The sequence below is a fragment of the Arvicola amphibius genome, chromosome 10 (assembly GCF_903992535.2).
Source record: "Arvicola amphibius chromosome 10, mArvAmp1.2, whole genome shotgun sequence".
Lineage (NCBI taxonomy): Eukaryota > Metazoa > Chordata > Mammalia > Rodentia > Cricetidae > Arvicola > Arvicola amphibius.
The window spans coordinates 82,788,325-82,814,306 of NC_052056.1; the positions used below are offsets into that span (position 1 = coordinate 82,788,325).

General features: G+C 49.2%; 1 protein-coding gene across 1 annotated transcript in view; it reads left to right on the top strand.

Annotated features, from left to right (window-relative positions):
- Positions 1-25,982, top strand: part of Dnah10 (dynein axonemal heavy chain 10) — a 124,112-nt gene that overhangs the window by 6,705 nt on the left and 91,425 nt on the right. Inside the window, exons 3-18 of the mRNA XM_038346140.1 lie at positions 1,246-1,265; positions 2,756-2,842; positions 3,778-3,886; positions 4,814-4,929; positions 5,743-5,953; positions 9,196-9,353; positions 9,727-9,957; positions 12,939-13,129; positions 14,471-14,669; positions 17,297-17,491; positions 18,150-18,320; positions 18,847-19,023; positions 19,901-20,026; positions 21,955-22,127; positions 23,722-23,873; positions 24,668-24,832. Of these exons, the coding sequence (XP_038202068.1) occupies positions 1,246-1,265; positions 2,756-2,842; positions 3,778-3,886; positions 4,814-4,929; positions 5,743-5,953; positions 9,196-9,353; positions 9,727-9,957; positions 12,939-13,129; positions 14,471-14,669; positions 17,297-17,491; positions 18,150-18,320; positions 18,847-19,023; positions 19,901-20,026; positions 21,955-22,127; positions 23,722-23,873; positions 24,668-24,832 (2,481 nt within the window). The remainder of the gene's footprint in view (positions 1-1,245; positions 1,266-2,755; positions 2,843-3,777; positions 3,887-4,813; positions 4,930-5,742; positions 5,954-9,195; positions 9,354-9,726; positions 9,958-12,938; positions 13,130-14,470; positions 14,670-17,296; positions 17,492-18,149; positions 18,321-18,846; positions 19,024-19,900; positions 20,027-21,954; positions 22,128-23,721; positions 23,874-24,667; positions 24,833-25,982) is intronic.

Genomic DNA, 25,982 nt, shown 5'->3' on the forward strand with positions numbered 1-25,982 from the left:
TTTACCTGATGCAGAAAGCAAGTTATGATAGAAAGTAAATTAGGCACAAGACTTTGGACTCACCAAGATAGGATAGATATGGAGTATTTTCTCTGCATTTGTTAAGTGCAAATGGACTAGACATGGTGTATTTATTGCCTGTATATATTACATATAGTTACTGTATTTATTTTATATAGTTTTCTTATATTAATATAGCCTTGCTTTTTAATTTTAGACAAAAAGGGAAATATACTGATATTTTATTTATATTTTAATAAATAAAGTTTGCCTGAAAAATAGAATGCAAAACTGCCACACTAGTCAGCCATACAGGGCAGGCAGTGGTGGCACACACCTTTAACCCCAGCAGCCACACTAGTTAGCCATAGAGGCCGGGTGATGATGGTGCATGCCTTTAATCCCAGCACTAGGGAGGAATATAAAGTATGATGAGAAGGAACTCTTTCTCTTTCAGTGTGAAGATTTCATAAATATGAGAGCTCTCTAGTAGCTGGCTGCTTTGCTTTTCTGATCTTCAGGATGAACCCAATGTCTGTCTCTGGGTTTTTATTATTCATGCTACATAAACTCAGTATCAACAGTTTATTTATTGGTGTCTATGTGCACAGTTGCACACACATGTACCCACGCAGGTAAGCATGCTGTGCATGGGTACATATAAAACTGCGTACGTTCACATGCACCTGTGGAGGCCACAGGATAACCTTAGGTGTCCTTCCTCTGGAGATGTCCACTGTGTTCTCAGAGATAAGATCTCTCACTGTCCTGGGACTCACCTACTAGGCTAGGCTAGGCTGACCAATGAGCCACAGTGGTCCTTCTGTCTCAGCCTCCCCAGTGCTGGAATTGCAAGCATGTGCCCCACACCTGCCTTTCTACAGTGCTGGGTTTGAGTTCGGGTCCTCAGGCTTATACTCGAAACACTTTCCCAACTGAGCCATTCATCATCTCAACCCCAGCCTGATGTGGGATTTCCCCTCTTTATGCTGTGAACACCATTGGTTAATAAAGAAGCTGTTTTTGGCCTGTGATAGGGTAGAGCAGAGCTAGGTGGGGAAAACTAAACTGAATGCTGGGAGAAAGAAGGTGGAGTCAGGAGAAGCTATGGAGTCACCACTGGAGACAGACATGGTTGGAACCTTGCTGGTAGGCCATGAGCCTTGTGGTAAAATATAAAATAATAAAAATGGGTCAAATTGCCGGGCGGTGGTGGCGCACGCCTTTAATCCCAGCACTCGGGAGGCAGAGGCAGGCGGATCTCTGTGAGTTCGAGGCCAGCCTGGTCTACAAGAGCTAGTTCCAGGACAGGCTCTAAAAAAAACTACAGAGAAACCCTGTCTCGAAAAACCAAAAAAAAAAAAAAAAAAAAAAAAAAAAAGCTAGCCAATAAGAAGTTAGAGCTAATAGGCCAAACAGTGATTTAATTAATATAGTTTCTGTGTGGTTGTTTTGGGAGTCTGGGCAGTCAGGAAATGAACAAGTGGCCTTCTTACTACCCCAGCTCAGCTTTAACTACCTCCAGTGACATTAAGCATACCCCTAATTACTAAATATGGGTTAAAGCAAGATATGAGAATTAGCCAATATGAAGCTGAAACTAATGGGCCAGGCAGTGTTTAAATGAAAAAAAAAAAGCATACTCCTGAGTGTGTTTTTGGCAGCTGCATGTGTGTATGTGCAGCATGTGTATGCAGTGCCTGTGGAATCCAGAAGAGGGCATCTGAAGACAGGGAACTGTAGTGACAGACAGTTGTGAGCTGCTGTGTGGGTGCTGGGGAAAAAACCCAGGTCCCCTCAAATAACAGCAAGTGCTCTTAACCTCTGAAATATTTCAGCTATCATGTCTAAATTTTTTAAGACAGGGTCTCCTATAGCCCAGGCTGGCCTTAAATTCTGTAGCCAAAGATGATCTTGAACTCCTGATTATTCTGTCTCCACCTCTGGAGTGCTGGGTGGCCAGTGCACACACCTCGCTGTTCGTTTTGCAGAGTTGAGGATGGAACTCAGGGCCTTGCACACACTAGACAAGTGTCTACTGCTGAGTTAGAACCCCTAGTTGTGACTCTTATTAATAAACCTCGTGTAAGGTTAACACACATGTAACATGAAGGAAGCCAGGCCTACTTGTTTGGGTTTCTGTCCCAACTGGTACCCCACAGCCAGCAAGCCCCAAAGAAATAACACAGAGATCTCTATAACTTATAAAGCTGATTGGCCCATTAGCTCTAGCCTCTCACTGGCTAACTCTCATATCTTGATTAACCCATTTTTCTGATCTATGTTAGCCATGTGGCTCAGTACCTTTTTCAGTGGTTGCAGATCACATCCTGCTGCTTCGGTGATCTGGGCAGGAGTGGGAGGAATCAACTTCCTCTTTCCCAGAATTCTCCTGTTCTCATTACATCATTTCTATTTTCTGTCTGGTTTTCCCACCTATACTTCCTGCCTGGCCAATCAGTGTTTTATTTAAAACATGATTGACAGATTACAGACAATTCTCCCGCACCACACACACATGCACACCCACACCCCAACTTGGAGGAATCGTCTGCTGGGCATGACAGCCAGGTTATATATACCTGTGAGCCACAGGGAGGATTTTGGGTGTGTGGGCTCCTGTGATAGCCACACTCCGGTCCTTTGCAGAGCATATGATGGAGGACAGGGGATACCATACAAAGGCATCTGGCTGGTGGGAAACCTTGGCCATCTCAACTCATCGCATTGTGTTTTTATAGCCAAGAATTTGAAGCTGAGAAACGACTCCATAACGCCATCCCTGTTCGGTGTGGATGATGAGGACCTGGACAGTGAGCACCCAGACAAACCGTCGGGCAAGGTGTGCCCCACTCTCTAGCTTGTTGGCAGCGTGGCTCAGGGGGCTCTCATAAGGCAGGGTGACAGGCACAGAGCATGCGAGACCATGTGTTAGAGCGGGGATTCCAGAATCTTGTGTTGAGATTTCCCAGAACACCTTTAGATTCCTTACTGACTGAGGGACCCACAGCAGCAGTTTTGGCTGACAGAGAAAGGAGGAAGACATAGATAGTGGCACACACGGTACACAGACAAGCATGCAGGCAAGGAGGAAGGCATAGAGAGTGGCACACACGGTACACAGACAAGCATGCAGGCAAGGAGGAAGGCATAGAGAGTGGCACACACGGTACACAGACAAGCATGCAGGCAAGGCACTCATACACAGGAAATTAATAAATCTTTAAAAACCCCAAACATTTGTTTATATATGAAAATTCTATTTTATTATTTTATTTGTGTGGGTGTTTTGCCTGCACATTATGACTGTGCACCACATGCATGCCCGGTGCCTTCAGAGGCCAGGACACCTTGGAACTGGAGTTGCAGGTGGTTGTGAACCACCACGAGGGTGCTGGGGACTGCACCTGGGTCCTCGGGAAGACCAGTAGTGCTCTTGACTGCGGAACCCTCTCTCCAATCCCAAGAAATCAATCTTTTAAAAAGAAATACTTAACGCGCCCAAAGTCCCAGAAACAACAAACCAACCAACTAGCCAGAGGCAGCCAGTTTCTCTCAATGGGCCCGGCCCCTCCAAGCCTGCCGCCAGCTTTCCTAAGGTCACCTTCTCAGTTGTTCCTGGGCTGCCTAGCAGAAGCTGCAGACTCAGGTCCGGGGCTGGATGTGAAGTAGCTCTTTTGGGACCGCTGTAGAACGGAATGGGATCCTCCGTGCTGGAGATGAGTGGGCTCTGCGGAGCAGGCACCTGCCGACCCAATGGTGTCCCGTGTGTTTCAGAGGTTCATGAAGCGCATCATCAACAGGCTGGACCTGCATGTGCGCTGCACCCCCATCCCAGAGGAGTTTCTGGAACAGACCGTGGTATTCTTCCTCAGAAGCACAAAAGGTACCTTCGCTGTGTGTGTGTGTGGGGGGTACACATGTACATGTGGAGGGGCATATGTGTGTGGCAGGCAAGGTTGACATTGGGCACAGAGGAAGCTGACATGACTAGTCTTATTAGCCGCCTTGCTCTGGGCATCCCCCCTTTCTCTACCTTCCACGGCTGGAATTACAGTGGGCCACACATTCACCTGGCATTTGCACAGGTTTCCAGGGATACCAACCCTTGTTGTCGTGCATGGCTGGCAAGTGCTTGGACCCCTGAGCCATCTCTTCAACCCTAAAGATGAGCCGTATGTGTGTTTTAAGATCTCTTTTTATTTTATGTGTATGCATGTTTTAGTGCACCGTATGCATGCCTGGGGCCCCAAACATAAGAAGAAGGCATTGACTGTCCTGGCACGGGAGTTAAAGGTGGTTGTGAGAACAAGCGGGTGCTGGAAACTCTACTCACATCCTCTGCAAGAGCAGTGAGTGCTCTCACGTCAGCTCCTAAATAGATAACTTTTAAAATAGAACCTTTCAATTTCTTGTCCCTAAGATACTTTGTTAATACTATATTGTAAAGTACAGTACAGTTTTAAAACCCCCAGAATCTTTCAACAACTTCCCCGGGCGGTGGTGGCACACGCCTTTAATCCCAGCATGCAGGAGGCAGAGGCAGGCGGATCTCTGTGAGTTCAAGGCCAGCCTGGTCTACAAGAGCTAGTTCCAGGACAGGCTCCAAAGCTACAGAGAAACTCTGTCTCAAAAAAACAAAAAAACAAAAAACAAAAAAAAAGTCCAGTGAGATGTAGTTTAGCTTTATTTGCTCAGGGTTTGCTTACATCCAGATCAGCCCATCTTCTGACTGTGTGACCAGAGCCTCTGAGAGGAGAGAGAGACTCTGGGACACCCACTGACTCCATGCTCTGGGTCTCTCTTCGGTTAGAGGCCATCCCTGAAGCCAGCGACATGAAGGAAGCAATGGAAATGATGCCAGAGACCATGGAGTATGGGATCATAAACTCTCAAGTGCTCCGCTTCCTGAGGGACGTCATCTGCCAGGTAACTGTGGGTCCTACAGAGACCCTGGTGTCTCTAGGACAGTCCCCTGCTTCCAACGAAGGGCCAGAGAGTTTAGCCTTGGAGAGATGTGGGATAGGAGATCACTAGCTGTATGTGCTCCTTCATTTGGTAACCTCTGCTTGTTTTAAGACAGCGTCTTTTCTCTATAGCTCAGGTTGGCCTGGAATTCACTCTGTAGCCCAGGCTGGCTTTGACTTCATGGGCAGTCCTCCTGCCTCTGCCTCTCATGTGTTGGATTCACTGCTGGACCACAGGCCTCTGGATGACATCTTTTAATCTTGTGACTTCTGAGAACAGAGATGCTGGCTGCTTAAAGATCAAGTTGTTCATTATAAAATAACCTCAGGGGTGGAGAGATGGCTCAGAGGTTAAAAGCACTGGTTGCTTTGGTCCTGAGTTCAATTCCCAGCAACCACACGGTAGCTTACAACCATCTAAATGATATCTAGTGCCCTCTACTGGCATACAGGCATACATGCAGGCAGAACACTGTATACATAATAAATAAATAAAATTTTAAAATAATAACCACAGGGCGAAGCAAAATTCATTCTAATTGACCAACTGTTATATAACCAGCAAATTGGGGTGTCCTTTGAGACCTTTGTAGTGACAAAATCCTTCTTGTCTCAATTTGTAGCCCAGGCTGCCTTGAACTACCATCCTCCTGTTTCAGCCTCCTGAATGTTGAGCGTCCAGGAGTGCCCAGGGCCAGCTTGCACATCTGCCAACTTAACAGACAGCCGGAGACCCCAGGGCAGTTTAACCACACGAACGGCTGTGCTTTTGCAGGTTTTCATGCCCGGGCTGTCGTTCAACCAGCACAAGTCGGAGTCAGGAGCAGCTGTAGAAACCCAAGAGTTTTCTTACGACACATCAGAGTTGCCCAGCATACCTGGGGAAACGGTGGAGTACCACAGCATCCAGCTGATACGCGATGAATTCCTCATGAATCTTCAGAAGTTTGCGAACAACATCCAAAGGACCATGCAGCAGCTTGAAGGTCGGTCTGCTCTGCCCCTCCCCTCCCACTCTGCGAAGAACTAATCATTCTTAGGGAAACAATGCAAAAGTTCAGAAGGCTTTTTTGTTTGTTTGTTTGAATTTGTGATTTGTTTTTGTTTTCATTTTTTGGGGTGTTTGTTAGTTTGTTTTTGAGACAAGGTTTTTCTGTGTAGCTTTGGAGCCTGTCCTGGAACTCGCTCTGTAGACCAGGCTGGCCTCGAACTCAGAGATTTAACTGCCTTAATTTGTGATTTTTTTAAAAAAAGGTGCCTTATTTATTTATTTATTTATTTATTATGTATACAATATTCTGTCTGTGTGTATGTCTGCAGGCCAGAAGAGGGCACCAGTCCCCATCACAGATGGTTGTGAGCCCCCATGTGGTTGTTGGGAATTGAACTCAGGACCTTTGGAAAAGCAGGCAATGCTCTTAACCTCTGAGCCATCTCTCCAGCCCAATTTGTGATTTGTGTGTGTGTGTGTGTGTGTGTGTGTGTGTGTGTGTTTGTTTGCTTTTTGTTTTTTTTTGTGACAGGATTTCTCTGTGTAGCCCTAGCCATCTTGGAGATCCGCCTGACTCTGGCTCTCAAGTGTTGGGATTAAAGGCAGCACCACCACCACCACCCAACAATTCGTGGCATTTTTGAACATATTTTATGTGTATGGGTGTTTGCCTGTATGTCTGCGTGCAGTACCACAGACACCAGAAGAGAGCGCTGGAACCCCCTGGAACTCGAGTTTCACGCCACTGAGACTTAGGCCCCTGCTGGGAATCTAACTCAGGCCCTCTGGAAAAGCAGCTGTTAAAAACTAAGCAGTCTCATCTCTCTTAGCCACTCTCCCCTTTTTTGAGACAGGGTCTCACTATGTATCCCAGACTGGTTTGGAACTCGTCGAGATCCACCTACGTCTGCCTCCTCAGTACTGGGATTAAAAGTACACACCCCAATTCCCAGATGCTGTTAGTTTTTAAGGTGAGGGGTCCTGTAGCACAGATTGTTATTCTTTTGGTCCCCGCCCCTTTCCACGCCCACTCCCAGCGACCTCTGGTCTCTTGGAGTCATCCTGAATCTCTTCCCTCTCTCTCTTCTCACTGCCCCCTTTTGCGTGTGCACACGCGCCCTCTCTCTCTCTCTCCCTCTCTCTCTCTCTCTCCCTATCTCTCTCTTGCTTCCTCTCTCTCTCTCTCTCTCTTAATAAAGCTTTATGTCTATTTTCTGTGTCTGTGCCATTAACCCGCCGCTGCACCGCCTGTTCACCCGCCGCCCTGGTCACACGTGTTCCTCAGGACTCCGCGCAGCTACGCGCAGCTATCCAGCTACTAAGTCTTTAAGAAAAGAAGAACAACACAGATCAGTTGCATATACCTGAGCATGACTTCCAGTTTCTGATCCTTCCGCCTCTACTTCACACGTGCTCAGATTACAGACATGTACTGCTGTGCTCAGTTTATGCAATCCTGGGGCTTGACCCCTGGGCTGTGCACATGCTAAGCCAGAGCCCTCCCCACTGAACCGCATCACCAGCCCAGTAATGCTCACTTATAAGTTCGCTGGAAACGGACTTGTTTAGAAGTACAATGGCCACTGGGCATCCCCATGCACGCTTAACTGTAGTAGAACGTGGAGCCCAACGAGCTGGTGAGGTCTACACAAGAGCACGGGGAAATCATGGGGGCTGCCTAGAGGAGGCAGCATTGGGTCTCATCGGAAAGCTGCATGCAGTCCCTGCTGTGGTATTCACTGTCAGGGGCTGTCGGGTGGGCGGTACCTGCCCGATCCCTTCCCCTTACCTGAGTTCCAGAGCCTGGGGTAATGAGGCAGGTGTGGCAAGCAGGGACCAAGGATGCAAGAGGCTGGCGGGTGGGGGAGTGGAGTTGAACTGGGTGCTCACGTTTAGGGACCCAGCCAAGGAAAAGGTGACAAAGTGTTTAGCCAGGAGAGCCAGTGATGTGGGACCAGAACTCTAGAGAATCCACTCTTTTCTTAACTCCCTGTAGGTGGGGCGGTGGGGGGGGGGGGTGTAGCTGTGTGTGTTTGGGGTGTAGGCACACCTGTGTGTGCAGATGCGTTCTGTTCTTTAGGTTTCCTTTAGTGTCTTTTTTGATACATTGTCTCTCGGTCGCCACCAATCTAGCCTTGCTGGTCACTGAGCCCCAGGGATCGCCTGTCTCTGCCTTGCGATTCCGGGCATGAACCATTGTTCTTGGCTCATATAAGAGTTCCAGAGATCAGAACTATGTCCTTACGCTTGTATGGTGAGCACTTTAGCCCATGGAGGCATCTCCCTGGTTCTGGGGTTTTAACCTGCCGGAAGTGTTCCTCAGTTTGGAGCTTTCCTTGCTGGTCGCTCTGTTTGGTTCTGAGACCCAAATGAGACTCATCCTCATTGCTTTTTATTTATTTATTTATTTTAATTTTATTTTTTTAAGATTTATTTATTTATTATGTATACAACATTCTGCCTCGATGTATGCCTGCACGCCAGAGGGGGGGGGGCACCAGATCTCAGTACAGATGGTTGTGAGCCACCATGTGGTTGCTGGGAATTGAACTCAGGACCTCTGGAAGAGCAGCCAGTGCTCTTAACCTCTGAGCCATCTCTCCAGCCCTAATTTTAATCTTTAAATTGTTTTTATTGAGCTATATATTTTCTCCACTCCCTTCCTTCTTCTCCCCTCCCCTTCTACCCTCCCCCAAGGTCTCCATGCTCCCAATTTACTCAGGAGATCTTGTCTTTTTCTACTTTCTACTTCCCATGTAGACTAGATCTATGTAAGTCTCTCTTAGTGTCCGCATTGTTGTCTAAGTTCTCTGGGATTGTGGTTTGTAGGCTGTTTTTCTTTTCATTGCTTTATGTTTAAAAACCGCCGGGCAGTGGTGGCGCATGCCTTTAATCCCAGCACTTGGGAGGCAGAGGCAGGCAGATCTCTGTGAGTCTGAGACCAGCCTGGTCTACAAGAGCTAGTTCCAGGACAGGCGCCAAAGCTACAGAGAAACCCGTCTCAAAAAAAAAAAAAAAAAAAAAAAAAAAAAGGAAGAAAACCAATTCATCAATCATGTTGACATCACTTTGATGGGACTTAACCACTGGGCCGTTCAGCAGAGGGTTTTAACCACATTCCTGTGAAAGAGAACCAGGCAGAGACAGAGGAGGGGACAGGCTGGCAACCTGGCCAACAGGAAAGCAGAGCTGGCTGATGAACTTGAACACTGGCTCTAACCAGTCATTTTCCACCAGGTGAGATCAAGCTGGAAATGCCCAGTATCAGTGTGGAGGGAGAAGTGTCCGAGCTGGTGGCCAATGCAGAAATGGTGGAGTCTTTGGAGCAGTGTGTGATCAACTGGCTGAGCCAGATTTCATTTGCCCTGGAGAGCCAGTTGAAGAAGACACCCCAGGTAACCTGTACGGGGCCTGCAGCCCACCATCCCAAGGAAGGTCTCATGAGAGCTGGTGTCTCTCTCAGTTTGCGACTTCCCTAAACGATGCTGGAGAGACAAAGGCTGTCCCCTCAGACTGCTTCCTCTGCATCAGTGATATGTTGTTTCTGGCCCTGTGGGCACCACCAGGAAGGGCAGGATCCTCGTCTTGCATTCCCTAGTGTCCTGAGATCAACTGATTGGACCATGCCAGATGAGAACTCCACCCAGAAGCCCTGTACTGACCAGCCTGCCCAGAGCAGGTGGAAATAGGGTGGGCACTGTAGAAATGCCCGCAGGTTTCCACCCACAGTAGCAGCAAGCGCTGTCTGTGTGCTCCTGTTTCTCTCAGGGCAATGGTCCTCTGGCTGAAATTGAGTTCTGGAGAGAAAGAAACGCCACGTTGAGTGCCCTCTATGAGCAAACGAAGCTTCCGTTCGTTAGGAAGGTCTTGGATGTGATGAAGGAAGCCGAATCCATGCTCACGGCCAATGTGCAGCCTGTCCTGACGGAGCTGTTCAAACTCCACATGGAGGCCTCGGACAATGTGCGCTTCCTGTCCACCGTGGAACGTCATTTCAAGGTATGGAGGGTGGGCTGTGCCCTGGAAAGCCAGCCCTGTGAGGGGCATTGTATGGATGCCACTTTTAAAATTACACTGGGGTGCTAGTCTTGTGGGGTTCAGCTGGGAAAGTACCTGCCTAGCATGCACAAAGGCCTGCCCTCCATCCGAAGGGCCGCATTAGCCCTGTGTGCTGGCTGGAAGTGCACAGCTCAGTTCCACCCCTCACTTCCAGGACACGTTTCCTCACCTCTCTTATTTATTTATTTATTTATTTATTTATTTATTTATTTATTTATTTATTATGTATATAGTATTCTGTCTACTTGTATGCCTTCAGGTCAGGAGAGGGCACCAGACCTCATTACAGGTGGTTGTGAGCCACCATGTGGTTGCTGGGAATTGAACTCAGGACCTTTGGAAGAGCAGGCAATGCTCTTAACCGCTGAGCCATCTCTCCAGCCCCTCACCTCTTGTTTTTATCATGGAGTAGCAATATCAACTCAAAAGGCTGAATTCGAGGTTCCTCGTCAGATCTGCCATGTGTCAGTTTCCCAGGTTGCTGCCTGTCACTGTGGATAGTACTTGGTAGCAGGTCACACAGTGACGTGGAGACAACTGTTAGTTATGAAATCTCGGCCTTAGCTCGGGCTTCCTTCCAGCTAGCTCTCCCAACCTAAATTAACCCATTTATAGTACTCATTACCTCTCCTTAGTACCATGCATGCCACTTCCTCCATGCCTGGCTGGCGAATCCCTCCTCTCTTCCCAGAGTTCCTATATCTTCTGGGAAGTCCCACCTATCCTCCCCTGCCTAGCTATTGGCTTTTCGGCTCTTTATTACACCAATCAGAAGGTTCCTTGGCAGAGACACTTCTTCACAGTGTACAAAAAGTTTATCCCACAACAACTCTGACCAAAAGCAGTGTGGGGAGGAGAGGGCTTATGTGGCTTACACTTGCTGACCACAATCCCTAAACTGTAGGAAGTCAGGGCAGGAACTGAAGCAGAGGCCATGGAGGAGCTTGGCTTTCCGCCTCACTCTTTGCTCAGTCAGCTAGCTTTCTTCATTTTAAATCTTTATGTTAATTTTTTATGTGCATAGATGTTTTGCTTGCATGTATTTCTGTGCACTATGGGCATGCCTGGTCCAGCCCGCAGAGCCCAAAAGAGGCTATCGGATCCCCTGGGACTGAGCTTATAGATGTTTGTGAGTGGCCATGTGGGTGCAGGGAATCAAGCCAAGGTTCTCTGAAGAGTAGCCAGTGCTCTTCACCCCATGTCATCTCTCTAGCCCTCCAACTCTCTTCCTTATATAGTGCAGGCCCACCTGCCTAGGGATGGTGCCACCCACAGTTGGCTGATCAATCCCTCCCATATCAATGATCAACTAAGACAATTCCTCAGACATGACCACAGGTCAGTCTGATCAAAGCAGTCCTTAAATTGAGGCTTCTTTAGATGACCCTAGGCTATGTCAAGTTGATAGCTACCATTAATTAGGACAGTCACTGTACTGTGTATTGGTGTGCCATTGTTTTCTTGATAAAAACCTGTTTCCCATTTAATGGGTCAGGATTTGGCAAGGGCTCCATAGAGACGTTCATCTTGCCTCCCAGGGCATCCATTGGGTGACTGGGTAGCGCATCCCCTTCTAGAGTGGCTGTCTTTCTTGCATGCTCCTTTCTGCTTGGGCGTCCTTGGCTTCCTTCCACATGGAGGCTCAGAGCCAGGGCCTCTCCAGGAGAATTGCTCACCTCCCAGCCTGCTGGTTTCAGGGTAGCAGAGTAGCCACACTCCTCCATCTTAATTTAGTTCTAGAGGACAAATAGACGACTAATAGTTGTGCTTGGGAAAGCACACTAGTATTTGTGTGTGTGTCTGTGTGTGTGTCTGTGTGTGTGTGTCTATGTGTGTCTCTGTGTGTGTGTCTGTGTGTGTGTCTGTATGTGTGTGTGTGTCTGTGTGTGTGTCTCTGTGTGTGTGTCTGTGTGTGTGTCTGTGTCTCTGTGTCTGTGTCTGTGTGTGTGTCTGTGTGTGTGTGTATACACCCATGTGTAGACAGTGAGTCCTCATCTACCAATTTAACTAACATCAGATAAAGAATATATTTGGGGAAAAACACCAGAGCTGTTTGCCATTATCCCCTAAATTATCCAATATTTCAATCCACAGGGCTTTCTCCCTCAGTTCAGGTGTTCACCAAGTCTTCTAGATAGTGTATCAATGAATCCAGGCACAGTGATGCTCCTGTCTTCGTCAGGGTTTCTAGTGCTGTGAAGAGACACCATGACCACAGAAATTCTTATAAAAGGAAGCCATTTGGTTGGCTTGGCTCACAGTTTCAGAGGTTTAGTCTGTTATCTTCATGGTGGGAAGCATGACAGCGTACAGGCAGACATGGTACTGGAGAAGGAGCTGAGAGTTCTATGTCTTGATCGGCAGGCAACAGGAAGTGAACTGTGTGCCACACTGGGCATGGCTTGAGCATAAGAGACAGAAAAACTCACTTCCACAGTGGCACGCTTCCTCTAACAAGGCCACACCTTCCAACCGTGCCCCTCCCTGGGAGGGGGCATTATCTTCCAAACCATCATAACACTCCTATGCTCCCAGCACTCAGGAGGCTGAGACAGAAGAATCCAGACTGTCAGGCCAGCCTGTGCTACACAGTGAGATCCTGTCTCAAATAAACAAATAAACGAGCAAACAAAAACTCTACAGGACCGGGTACGGTGGTGCACGCATGGAATCCCAGTACTCGAAAAATGGAAGAGAGAGGGTCAGGAGTTGAAAGTTGTCCTCTGCTACATAGTAATTATTTTTAAGGATGCATTTTACATATAAAAATTTTTTTAAGGGCTACGTAGTAATTTTGAGGCTAGCCTGGGCACTCTGTTTAAGAAGTCCAGAGAGAGAGAGAGAGAGAGAGAGAGAGAGAGAGAGAGAGAGAGAGAGAGAGAGAGAGAGCCCCTCTTCTGTCCCCCATGTGGCTTTGGCAGAACATCACACACGGTTCCAACTTCCACGTGGTCCTGGACACCATCCCGTCCATGATGAGTGCCCTCCGCATGGTGTGGATCATCTCGAGACACTACAACAAGGACGAGAGGATGATCCCACTCATGGAGCGCATCGCCTGGGAGATCGCTGAGCGCGTGTGCAGAGTCATCAACCTGCGCACCCTGTTCAAGTGAGAAGCTACAGGGCCAACGGGCTCCCTCTGGAGTCCGGGCTGTGCGCAGTTCAGGGCTGGGGGGCTCAGCCATAGAGCAGGTGCCTAGTGCACCGGGGCCTGGGTTTCATCCCCGGCACTGCAAAACCATATCAGAGATTCAAATGCTCTCAGTGTTCCAGCCATCACATTGGTTGACTTAAGAGCCTTCTTTATAGGGCTGGGAAGGCGGCTCAGTGATTAAGAGCATTTGCTGTTTTCCCAGAGAACTTGGGTCCAGTTTCCAGCACCCACAGGCAATTTATAGCCTCCTGCCTGGAAGTAGAGCTCCAGGGGATCTGATGCCCCTCCTGGCCTTCTTGGGTACTGCACTTATATATAAATAAAATACATAATATGTATTTTATTTACACACTGTAATATACAATTCCACATATGATATATTGTGTAACATACAATGATGTATGTGTTTGAGTTATTCATACATTTTTGAGACTGGGACTTATTACGTATCTCTGGCTGGCCTGGAACTTGACAAATAGATCTATCTGCCTCTGCCTCCCAAGTGCTGGCCTTAAAGATATACTTCACCATGCATGACCTACTTTATTTTTACTTATGTGTATGGGTGTGTGTCTGTGTGAAGGTATGCACACGTGTGTGCAGTGCCTGCAGCCGAGGCCAGAAGTGGGCATCGGATTTCCCGGAGCTCTAGTTACACACACTGTGTGCTGCCCAGAGTGCATGATGGGATCTGAACTCTGGCTACATGCTCTCAAAGGCTGAGTGGCGTCTCCAGCGCCACGCGTGTGATTTTACATTTGGAGAAACTGAGGTAAATGGCTGGGGAATGCTCAGTCCTAGGCCTGGGTCCTCAGGAAGAGCAGCCTGACAGGTGATGATTTTTAGCCATTTTGTGTGTTCGTGATGTGGGGATCGAACGCAGCATCTCACAAAGCTAAACACACACACCACCGCCATGCTGCACCCAGCCATTTCTCACTCCCCATACAGTCTGCGTGGGTGAGATCAGCTCCACACGGGGTCTGAGCTCCAAGGTTGAGGCTGCCACGTTGACCATGAGGACAGGCACCAAGGCCACCCCCCCCCCCCAAGTGACCACGCTTTCCTGGGAACCAGGTCGGATGGCTGCAGAGGAACAGCCTGGACCCAGCTTGGGGGCTTTTTTGCACCCTTGCAAATCATAGTGGCTCGTGAAGAAGCATTCCCTGAGGAGGACTTGGCGCTAGGAATGTCCTGGAGGAGAATCCTCTCAAATACCAATGCCCTGGGGGGAGTGTGGCTCAGATGTGGGCGACTGCATCTTTGCTCGAAGCCTGGCATCTCTTTGCCTAACAGAGAAAACAGAGCGAATGCCCAGCACAAAACTCTGGATGCCAGAAATACTCTCAAGCTGTGGAAGAAATCCTACTTCGACATCCGGGCCAAGATTGAGGCTTCTGGTCGGGAGGCACGATGGGAGTTTGACCGCAAGCGGCTGTTTGAGAGAACAGACTACATGGCTGGCATCTGCCAGGACCTTGCTGATGTCCTGCAGGTAGGAACCACGCCTTCTGTGTTGTGTATGGATTTGCCTGATGGAAGGAAACATTCTGGCCTTTGAATGGGGGGGGGGTGTGCCACTGTGCTGGGGAGATTTTGAAGACCTGAAAGGGTTCATTAGAAACTTTCGAAAGAAAAACATATAGAATATTCTAGAATGGACCAGAAGCCAGGTGGTGGTGGCACACGCCTTTAATCCCAGCACTTGGGAGGCAGAGGCAGGTGGATCTCTGTGAGTTCGAAGTCAGCCTGGTCTACAAAAGCTAGTGCCAGGACAGGCTCCAAAGCCACAGAGTAAACCCTGTCTCGAAAAACAAAAAACAAACAAACAAACAAACAAAGCCCCGAAGTAGAATGGACCAGAATGTCCTGCTGTACCCCAGGTCTTTTGTGGCTGTGTGTGTGTGTATCTCGGCTGGCTGGCCAATGAATCTCAGGAACCCGTCTGTCTCCACCTCCCCTGTGCTGGGATTACAAGCATGAGCGACCACGCCTGGCCATCCATTGTGGGTCCTCATGCTTTTTACTGACTGAATCATTTTCCCAGCAGGCTCTGTGGTTTTTCTTTGCGCCCTGCCCCCCTCTGCTGGCAGATGGCCTCCTGAGCTCTCCTTGTACTGGGTATTTGCCTGTCTACCACCCACCAGAGGGGCACATGTTTAGTATCTGGGTGGCTAGCACAGACCTTGCCTGGAGGTGATCTGTCTAATAAAAACTTAGACATTGGGGTTCAGTCTGAAGGTCAGAAAAGAAAAACAGCTAATCACTGGCTCTTACCTCTATCTCAGTCCAAAATGGTGATCCTGCCTCCTCCTGAATCCTCAGAATGAGACTGTGTGAGAGAGTTGTCTCCTCCCATTTTATATTCTTATCTAGTGCTGGGATTAAAGGCGTGCACCACTACTGCCTGGTTTCTGTGGCAAACTAGTGTGGCTACTGGGATTAAAGGTGTGTGTCACCACTGCCTGGTCTGTAAGGCTGACCAGTGGGGCTGTTTTACTCTCTGATCTTCAGGCAAGCTTTATTTATTAAAATACAAATGAAATACCACTATAGTGATTCATCTTCTCATTCGCTTTGCACACTCACGGGGAGCCCATGGTGTGCCTGAACTCATGCTCATTGCTGGGGAAACAAATGAACAAGACAGAGCAAAACCAAGGCTGGCTACATCTCCACAGTCTGGGGAGGCAGCTCAGTCAGTAAAGCACTGGTTGAGCAAACGTGAGGATCTGAGTTCAGATCCCCAGCCCCCACATCAGAGCCTAAACTGAGCCTGCGGTAACTCTAGTGCTGGGGAGGTGGGTCCCTGGGGTTCGATGGCCACCAGGCTTGCTGAATCCTAGAGTCCCAGGTTCAGTGAGAGACTCAAAGAAAAGACAAGTGGGTAAGGAAGACACTCGACATCCACCTCTGGTCACACACACACACACACACACACACACACACGGGCATATACATGCCCACGCACGACAAAATGGGACATTGCGGGAGAGACAATGGAGACAGGACACCTTCTCTTCCCACATCCTTCTTCACCTTGTCATAACAGCAGCATGGACAAGAAAGTGCAGGGCATGCGACTTTAAAGTTCTTTCTGAACATTTTGTTGTCCTCCTTTAATCCTTATTATTATGTTTTAGACAGGGTCTCATGTAGCCCAGGCTAGCCTCAAACTCTCTTTGTCATTGAAAACCTTGAACTTCTGACCCTCCTGCCTCCACCTTCCAAGTGTTGGAATTACAGGTATACCCGTATACCCAGCTGGATTATGTGGTGGGAGGGATGGAACCCAGAATTGATGAGGGTGGTGGTGCTTGCCTTTCAGCCTTGCACAGGAGGGGCAGAGGCAGGTGGATCTGTGAGCGGGAGTCCAGCCTGGTCTACCTGGAGAGTTCCAGGCCAGCCAGAGTTACATAATGAGACCATGTCTCAAAATAAATAAATAAATCCCTTTATTCTAATATGGAGTCACTAGAAAGCTATATAAGCTTTTTTTTTTTTTTTTTGATGTTGTTTTTCAAGACAGGGTTTTTCTGTGTAACAGTCCTGGCTTTCCTGGAACTCGCTCTGTAGACCAGGCTGGCCTGGAACTCACAGAGATCCGCCTGCCTCTGCCTCCCGAGTGCTGGGGTTAAAGGCATGCGCCACCCCCGCCCGGCAGGTGCGTCATCATTTTAACCTTGTCAGAACAGCAGAGACTCCTGCACCATGCTCAGCTGTTTTTACTTCGCATCTCACCAGCCTCCCTCCCCCCTTAGCCTACAGGAACTCTGGCTCCCCTTTTCTCTGTTACTCTTGTATGATGTCATGTTTAGTCAGAGTAGCTGGCTTACAGGGGGGCATCCAGAGTGAAAAAGATACAGAGGGTTGTGAGCTGCCATGTGGGTGCTGGGAATGAAACCCAGGTCCTCTAGAAGAGTGGCCAGTGCTCTTAACCACTGAGCCATCTCTCTGGGCCCCAGGGCCTCTGAATCTCATCCTGCTGCAAGGATATAGCACCAAAGGTCTCAGATGAGGAGAAGGTTGCCTTCAGGCTAATCTCAAAATGCCATTTATGGATAGAAAGGTTGGAATAAACCAAAGGACGCTTAGCCCCCTTCCATTCTGTCCTACCCCCAGGTCATGGAGGAATTTTACAACATATTTGGTCCAGAGCTCAAGGCTGTGACGGGGGACCCCAAGCGTATCGACGATGTCCTTTGCAGGGTAGACAGCTTGGTCACCCCAATGGAAAGCTTGAGCTTTGACCCCTTCAGCATCAAGTCCTCTCCATACTGGAAATATGTGATGGATGACTTCAAGCTTGAAGTTCTGGCAAGTGTCACCACCATCGATTCCACCACGGAAGCAGAGGCCAGGCCTCCTGTTTGCTTACGCTTACCATCTCCTTTTAAGGATTTATTTATCTCTGTGCATGTGCGTGCACATTGTGTATGTTTGTGTGTGTGTGTGTGTGTTGCATGTGTCTGTGTACTCCTGCAGAGGCCAGAAGAGCATCTGTCCTGCTCTGCCATGCCCTACATATTCCTTTGAGTCAGGGTCTCTTTCTGTCTCGACTCCCACCCTCAGAGTTGGGGTAACAGGTGTGGCCACTCAGGTTTTTCATGTGGGTCTTGGGGTTCCAACTTAAGTCCACATGCCTGCAAGGCAAACACTTTCCCAACTGTGCCTTCCCCGAGTCCAGGCAAGTTCTTCTCACTGAGACAGGGCAGAGGCTTGGCTCAAGCTGCTAATTCCTCCACCCTGGTTTTTTGAAAGACCACGATAGTAGCTGTTTTTTTTTTTCAGCCTTTCCTCCCCTCCTTTCCCTCCCCCCCCCCCCCCTCCCTCCCTCTTTCCTTCCTTCCTTCCTTCCTTCCTCCCTCCCTCCCTCCCTCCCTCCCTCCCTCCCTCCCTCCTTCCTTCCTTCCTTCCTTCCTTCCTCCCATCCTTTCCTTCCTTCCTTCCTTTCTTATTTTTTTTCTTCTGACAGGTTATTGAGAAAGAAGCAAAAAATTTTATTGATGAATCTTTCAAAACGCTGCGGTCGGCGGAAGCGGCCTTTGACATGCTGTTAAAGTTTAAGCATATCCGCTCCCGGGAGGCCATCAACCGGCAGATGATGATGAAGTTTAACGACATTCTGGCCCAGTACTGCAAAGAGGTAACCGGGAAACCCATGGCTGCCTGGGCTGTGAATACAAGGCCACAGCCCAGCCTAGAGATGTTCCTTTCAAAGGAACATCTGCCAGGGATCACCTCTAGAAGAGGTTTATGGATTTCAAATAATTCAATCAAATCAGTATATGCAGGGTGTACGGTTTGCTATTTTAATGCACACAACTTGGGATGCTTAGAGAAAAAGAGATTGAGAGCACAAGAAAGAAAAAAGTAGTAAATATTGCACCATATCTTATTTAAATTATCTATCTATCTATCATCTATCTATCTATCTATCTATCTATCTATCTATCTATCTATCTATCAATCTATCTATCTACTTATTTATTATTGTCTTGCTGTCCTCCCACAGCCAGGGCTGAGGGTGGACCCCAGAGTCTCAGCTGCCCCAGGGCTTCGCCATGCTCAGCCCTTATTTGCATTCCTTGCAAAATTCCGTCCTCTACTTCAGTCTTGCCTGTCTGTCACGGCCCACGGGAGGCTGACCAGAGCGCCCGCTCACTTTTCAGATCGACATCGTTAATAAGATCTTTGTGCGGAACCTGGACAGCCCGCCGCTGTACAAGAACCACCCTCCAGTGGCGGGCGCCATCTGCTGGGAGCGCTCCCTCTTCTACAGGATCAAGCACACCATCCTCAGGTTCCAGGAGGTCGAGGAACTCCTGGACAGTGACCGCGGCCAGGAGGTGTGTCACGGCCTCGGGAGGCTGCGCTGTGCCCCTCTAGCTGGGTGGCTGCCACCTCAGCCGGCCAGTGGCATGCCCTGATTCCTGAGTATCCATTTCTAAGGCTTCCTTCCTTCTTGTTTCCTTTTTCCTTCTCTTTCAGTCTCTGTCCCCACGATGCCTGATCTCCTTAGATTTGGCTTCGTTTTGAAGGATGACTATTGTCATTCATTTATGTATCTCTGTCTGTCTGTCTGTCCATCCGTTCATTCGTCTATCTATCTATCTATCTATCTATCTTTTAGATTTATTTTTGGGGCAGCATCCTACATAGCTGTCTGACCTCGAACTCACTGTGTAGCCAAGAGGACTTTGAACTCCTGATTCTCCTGCCTCCATCTCCCAAGTTCTGGGATCAGAGATGAGCGCCACCGCATTTGGCTTGTGTGGTGCTGGGGATGGAGCCCTGAGGTTATGTTAAGCAAACACTCTTCCAGCTGAGCCACATGCTCATGACCACTGTCTTTTTGACCATGGCCATCTCTTAACCCAAAGCTTTCTGTATGTGGTAAAGCAGAGGCTGACAGACGTTTTTGTTAAAGAACTATAGAGTTCGGGGCTGGAGAGAGAGCCCAGTGGTTAAGAGCGAGTACCTGCTTTCTCAGGAGACTTGAATTCGATTCTAGTTCTCATGTTGTGTGACTCACCACCAATGGTACCTCTCTAGCTCCAGGGGATCTGATACCTCTGGCCCCCATGGGCACTCACGCTTATGTGCATATGCACACACACACACACATAATTAAAAATAAAATAAATCTTTAAAAAATCCATATAGTTTATGCGGGGAGCAGCAGAGCAAGGAGAAGGCAATGCTTGTTGTTCCACTTCCCGGCAGGTAAAGCAGAGGTACCTGGAGGTGGGCAGGACCATGAAGGACTACGAAGACCGCAAGTACGAGCAGTGGAAGGAGAACACGGAGCTGAGCCTTCCACACCTCATGAAGAAGAGCCTTCTCACCAAGGTGGGCCCTTCCACCCCGCCACAGAGGGGGCAGGGAGGGGAACAGAGGCGCCATGGACGGCAGCAGCTACACGCACCCCTTGGGTGGCTCGGTATTCTCCTTCAGAAAACAAGTCGAGGGGCTGGGGAGACGGCTCAGCTGGAAGCATGCGCACCTTGGGTGTTTCCGGCCAGTGAGAGACCCTGCCTCAAAATAAAAAGTGCGCTGGAGAGATGAGGGCTCAGGGGTTAAGCGTGTCCTCATGTCCACATGGGGAGGGGGAGGGGACCTCACAGCTCCCTGTGACTCCAATCCAGGGGCTCTGATGTTCTCTTCTGGTCCCCTAGTTACCTGCATTCATATGTATATACCCACTCCCCTCATTTATATTCATATATATATGTGTATATATATATATATATAATAAATCTTTAAAAAACAGAAGGCAGGGGAGAAATGATGCCCGAGGTTGCTGTCTGTCCTTCACATCCATGTACATACATGTATGTATGTACATATGTGCACACCCTCCATACACTTGCACACATGTATATGAATTAAAATAATTGAGTGGACTGGATGACAGAGATCTGTGCTGTCCTAATTGACTCTTCCATGAGCCACAGGTTTTACATGACTCATTAGCGTGTGGATGTGTGTGCGCCTCTGTGTGCGTGTGGACGTCAGAGCACAGCTTGCAGGGCCAGTTTTCTTCCTCCGGGTGGGCTCCAGGGACTGAGCGCAGGTTGGTGGCAAGCGCCGTTTCTCACCAAGTCACCTCGAAGGCCCCCAGGTGACTGGTTTTGAACTTTGGCTTTGGGCCTGGCCCGTGGCCACCACTCAGGAGGTTGGCGTCTGTTGACCTGGTGGTTTGTGTCTGTTGTCCCGGAAACTCTTTCTAGTGGGCAGCTTCTTTGCCATCCTGAGGCCAGAGCGTCCCATAAACCTGGGGGAGCTGGGGTGTTCAAAGCCTGGCCCCCAAGGGAGTCAGCCACCCAATTCTAGCCCGTGCCTGCCAATATGATTTGGTTTCTCTGTTTTCCAAGTAAAGTCAGAAATCTCCGTTTTTCTAGTACTTCACCTAATATTGGCAACTAAGTAGAATTCTTTCTCCCCCACTCCCCAGGGCCTTGTACACGCTAGGAAAGCACACTACCACTTAGCCACACCCCAATCCCTCCCTAGGGGATTCAAGGCAGGGGATTGACTTCTGAGAAATAGTCCTGGGTGTCTCCCTTTTTATTTTGGGACAGGGTCCCACTCAGTTGCCTAGGCTGGTCTTGATCTCACTCTGTAGTCCAGCTGGACCTGGGGCTGCTAAACTGAAGGGGTGTGTGTGTGTGTGTGTGTGTGTATGTGTGTGTGTAGTATTTGCACGTATGTTCACATATGCAGAGACCAGAGGTTGACATCAAGTGTCTTCCTCAATTACCCCCAACAACATTTTTTGAGACAGGGTCTCTCATTGAACCAAGAACTCACGCATTTGGCTAGATTGGCTGGCCTTGCAACCCCAAGAATTCTCTCTCTCTCTCTCTCTCTCTCTCTCTCTCTCTCTCTCTCTCTCTCTCTCTCTCTCTCTCTCTTCTCTCCTCTCTCTCTCTCTCTCTCTCTCTCTCTCTCTCTCTCTCTCTCTCTCTCTCTCTCTCTCTCTCTCTCTCTCTCTGATATTATCTATGGTATGCACATGTGCACATATGCCTGAAATTCTACATGGCACTGAGCATCCAAACTTAGGTCTTCCTGCTTCCAGAGAAAGCATTTTATACAATGAGCACCAGCCCCAAACTAGATTATTGAACAGCTCTGCAAAACAGAATGTGTGACACACTAGTCCAGTCTGCGTCCATCTGCTGGGGAAAGGGACCCACTGGTCTGTGTAAATCATGCTTAGTGAACTTTACAAGCAGTGGCAGATACTTCCAGGCTGTGTGTCGTCTCTTCCACAGACCACCATCACGGCCGAGGACGCGCCCCCTATGGAAAAGGGAGCCGTGTTTGTCATCAACTTCTCTCCGGTTCTCAGAGAGATTATTAATGAAACCAAGTACTTAGAGCAGCTGGGATTCACTGTCCCTGAACTGGCCAGGAACGTGGCCCTCCAAGAAGACAAATTCCTCAGGTGAGAAGACCCTTCTTCAGTCAGAGGGGACACTTTGGTCTCAGGGCCTCTTGACATTCTTTACTGTTGTTTTAAAGTGTGTGTGTGTGTATGTGTGTGTGTGTGTGCGCGCGCGCGCGCGCGCGTGCGTGCGTGCGTGCATGCTTGTGCCCATGTCTGTGTCTCTATGTGTATATGTGTGTGTGCATGTGCATGCATGCATGCATACATATGTGTGTGCTAGGTGTATGAGTATGTGGACCCAGGTCAAAGTTGGGTGTTGTCCTTAGACACCGTCCATGCACCTTATTTTTGAGGCAGACTCTCTCCCTGGTCTGCGGCTCCCTGGTCTGGCTATGCTGACCGCTGGTGAGCCACAGGGAGCTGTTTTCCTCCCTAGAGCTGGGACTGTAGGAGTTTACCACCATGCTGCTTTATACATGGGGGCGGGAGGTCGAGCTCAGGTCCTCATATTTGCAAGGCAAGCACTTCATCAACTGGTCTGTTCCTTCAACACCGCTACCTGACACTCCCAAAGGTGGTGGTGGAGCCCTCCCCTCAAAGCTCTTGTTCCCTTTATGCATTTTGATTTAATTTTATCCTTATTTAAAAATTAACTTTGGGGGACAGGTTCCCTCTCAGTTGCCTAGGCTTTTTTTTTTTTTTCCTTGAGACAGGGTTTTTCTGTAGCTTTTGAAGCCTGTCCTGGAACTAGGTCTTGTAGATCAAGCTGGCCTCGAACTCACAGAGATCTGCCTGCCTCTGCCTCCCAAGTACTGAGATTAAAGGTGTGTGCTACCACCACCCGGCACCTAGGCTGGTCTTGAACTCACTCTATAGTCCAGCTGGACCTGGGGCTGCTGAACTGAAGAATTCAGCAAGATGTAGAGCTGAAGGCTGACCTAGGACTCACTGTAGCCCAGGCTGGCCTCGAACTCACAGAGATCCACCTGCTTCTGCCTCCCATGTGCTGGGATTAAAGGCGTGTGCCACTATGTCTAACTCATTTCTTTAAAAAAATTGTTATTATATTTACAGTTTTACTTATGTACACTTTGCTCACTAACCAGTTCCCTACCCCCACCTCCCTCCCCTCCTCCGCCACTCCTCCCTCACAGAGCTCTCTGCTCCTTCACATCTCTCTGTATTGTTTTGTGATCTGAGATTAACCAGGTCTGTGCGACCCAGGGTTGTGGCTGTCACTGGTCAGAGCCTGTGGTGGGCTCAGCATAAGGGCCCGTGACTGAAGACAGTGGTTGCCCCTCCCCCAGTCTGTCCTGGTGGAGCTTTAGCACTGAAGGTGAATGACTAGCAATACTGACCACATGGGGAGTCAACTCAGCAGTGACTCACAAGTGGAGTTGCTCCTCTGGGCACAGGACACTGGCAGGCCCCTCCCTGTCGATGTGAGTGACAGTTGCCCCTGGAACTGTTCTGGGGACAGACAGGGCCTAGCACTCGCAACTGCTCTGGCCCTGAGCCTCATCCCAGCCCTCTGCAGATGTCCTGACGGAAGTCACGGGGGTGGGGGGCAGTCAGGCCTCTGGGGGCCATGCTACTGTGCTTCTCACATCCTGCCCTGCATCTCTCACCGTTCGCTCTGCTGGGCACACAGGTACACGGAGGGCATCCAGCGCATGCTGGACCATTACCACCTGCTTATCAACACGCTGAACGAGGCAGAGACGGCCCTCCTGGAAGACCATTCCCAGGAGCTGCTCAGGGTGTTCCGCTCTGGGTACAAGAGACTGAACTGGAACTCACTAGGTAACCGCGCAGCTCCTGGCCGCATTACAGTTTGTTTTATGTGTATTTCTTGCGCACGCACGCGCGCGTGCGCGCGCGCGCGCGTGTGTGTGTGTGTGTGTGTGTGTGTGTGTGTGGTGTGCTGTGTGCATGCAGAGGCCAGAGGACGGTGTCAAGGCAGAGTCTCTTCTCAGGAGGCTCGCCAGTGAGCTCAGGTCCTGCCTGTCTTTGCCCACAATGCTGGGGTTATAGGTATGCACGGCTTGCCCGACTATGTACCAGAGCTTCAAACTCAGATCCTCATGTTTTCAGAACAAATACTCTTACCCACGGAGTCACCTGCCCAGTACCTAGAGGGACCGTAAGCAATGATCTTGTAAAACCAAAATGTCACAATATCTGAATATAAACTACACAAATTTATTAAGTGCACACACACATAAACACACGCATATACACATGCATACACATACATACATATATGCACATACTTATGCATGTATATGTGCATTCACATATGCACACACAGGTACATATACATATATATGCACACATACATATGTACACACACAAATATGAACACAAATGTATCTGTGAATGCAATGAAGCCCTCTGCTAAGCCTGGTAGATTCCTGCCCTACAAACATCTTGGGCCCAAGCCTTCAGGGGATGAGTGGCTCTTAGCCATGGCTCAGTCAACACAGGTGCAGGAACAGGGTCTGTGAGATAAGTGGCATCACCATGAGTCTCACAAGTGCTGGTGGGAAGGTCAGGGACAGCAGGGATGGAACCAAGTTGCTTTCTCGTCCCCCAAGGAATCGCTGACTACATCAATCGCTGCAAACAGGCCATTGGCAAGTTCGAGTCTCTGGTCCACCAGATTCACAAGATTGCGGAGGACATCACCTCCAGGCTCACGCTAATCGAGTCTGTCAACCTCTTTAGGTACCCAGTCTCCAAAACCGAGGAAGGGCTCCCAGGTAGGCCTGGCTTCTAGCTCGCCAGTCGTGGGATGAAAGAGAGGCCCCGTGGTCACCATCTCTGTGCTCCAGGCATTCAGTGATGGGAATAATCCGGTTTAACCACCCCAGCCCTTTACTGGGAAGTATTATGGCTGTGACCTGTGTCCCACCCTCTGCCATGTTCTGTTCTGCGTTACTTAATAGTTTCACAGCTTGTGACCATTGGTGGTTCCAGTCCTCAGCTAGAACCAGGGCCTCTCATGGGTTCAGCGAAGTGCTCTGCTCCCAGGACAGCACCAGCCCTCCAGATTTTTTATTTTGAGAAAAACAAGGTCTCACTATGTAGACCAGGCTGGCTTCGAACTCACAGAGATCCGCCTGTCTCTGCCTCCTGCGTGCTGGGATTAAAGGTGTGTGCCATCACTGCCCAGCTGACTTACCTGTTCTTGAGTTGGGTTCTCACTTTGTGGCCCAAGCTGGCCTTGAACTTGCTATCCTCTGCCTCAGCCCTGGGATTGCAGGTGCATACCACCACACCGAGCTGTGTAGCTTTGTTGATAGTCAGATAACTATATTGTATGGGCTTATTTTTACGTTTTATTACGCTAGAGGTGTTTTAAGGAACTGAAGACTAGTCGTCAAAGATCGAAGACAAGCATCACAGCCACTATGATGGCTGCAGGACACCAGCATCCATCACGGCCCTGGATCACTTGCTTTTGTCTTGAGATGAGTCTTAGCTTCTGGCATCAACTCCATTTTCATGAGTACATACGACTCATGACTCATGGCTGATGTGTGAATAGCCTTTGCCCATGGCTGATGTGTGGACAGCCATGACCCATGGCTGATGTGTGGAGAGCCATGACCCATGCCTGGTGTGTGGACAGCCATGACCCATGCCTGGTGTGTGGACAGCCATGACCCATGCCTGGTGTGTGGACAGACCCTTGACCCATGGCTGATGTGTAGACAGCCATGACCCATGCCTGGTGTGTGGACAGCCATGACTCATGGCTGATGTGTGGACAGGCCCTTGACCCATGGCTGATGTGTGGACAGGCCCTTGACCCATGCCTGATGTGTGGACAGCCATGACTCATGGCTGGTGTGTGGACATGCTCTGCTATGAAGTCCTCTGAGACACCGCTGCTCTATGTATCTCGTG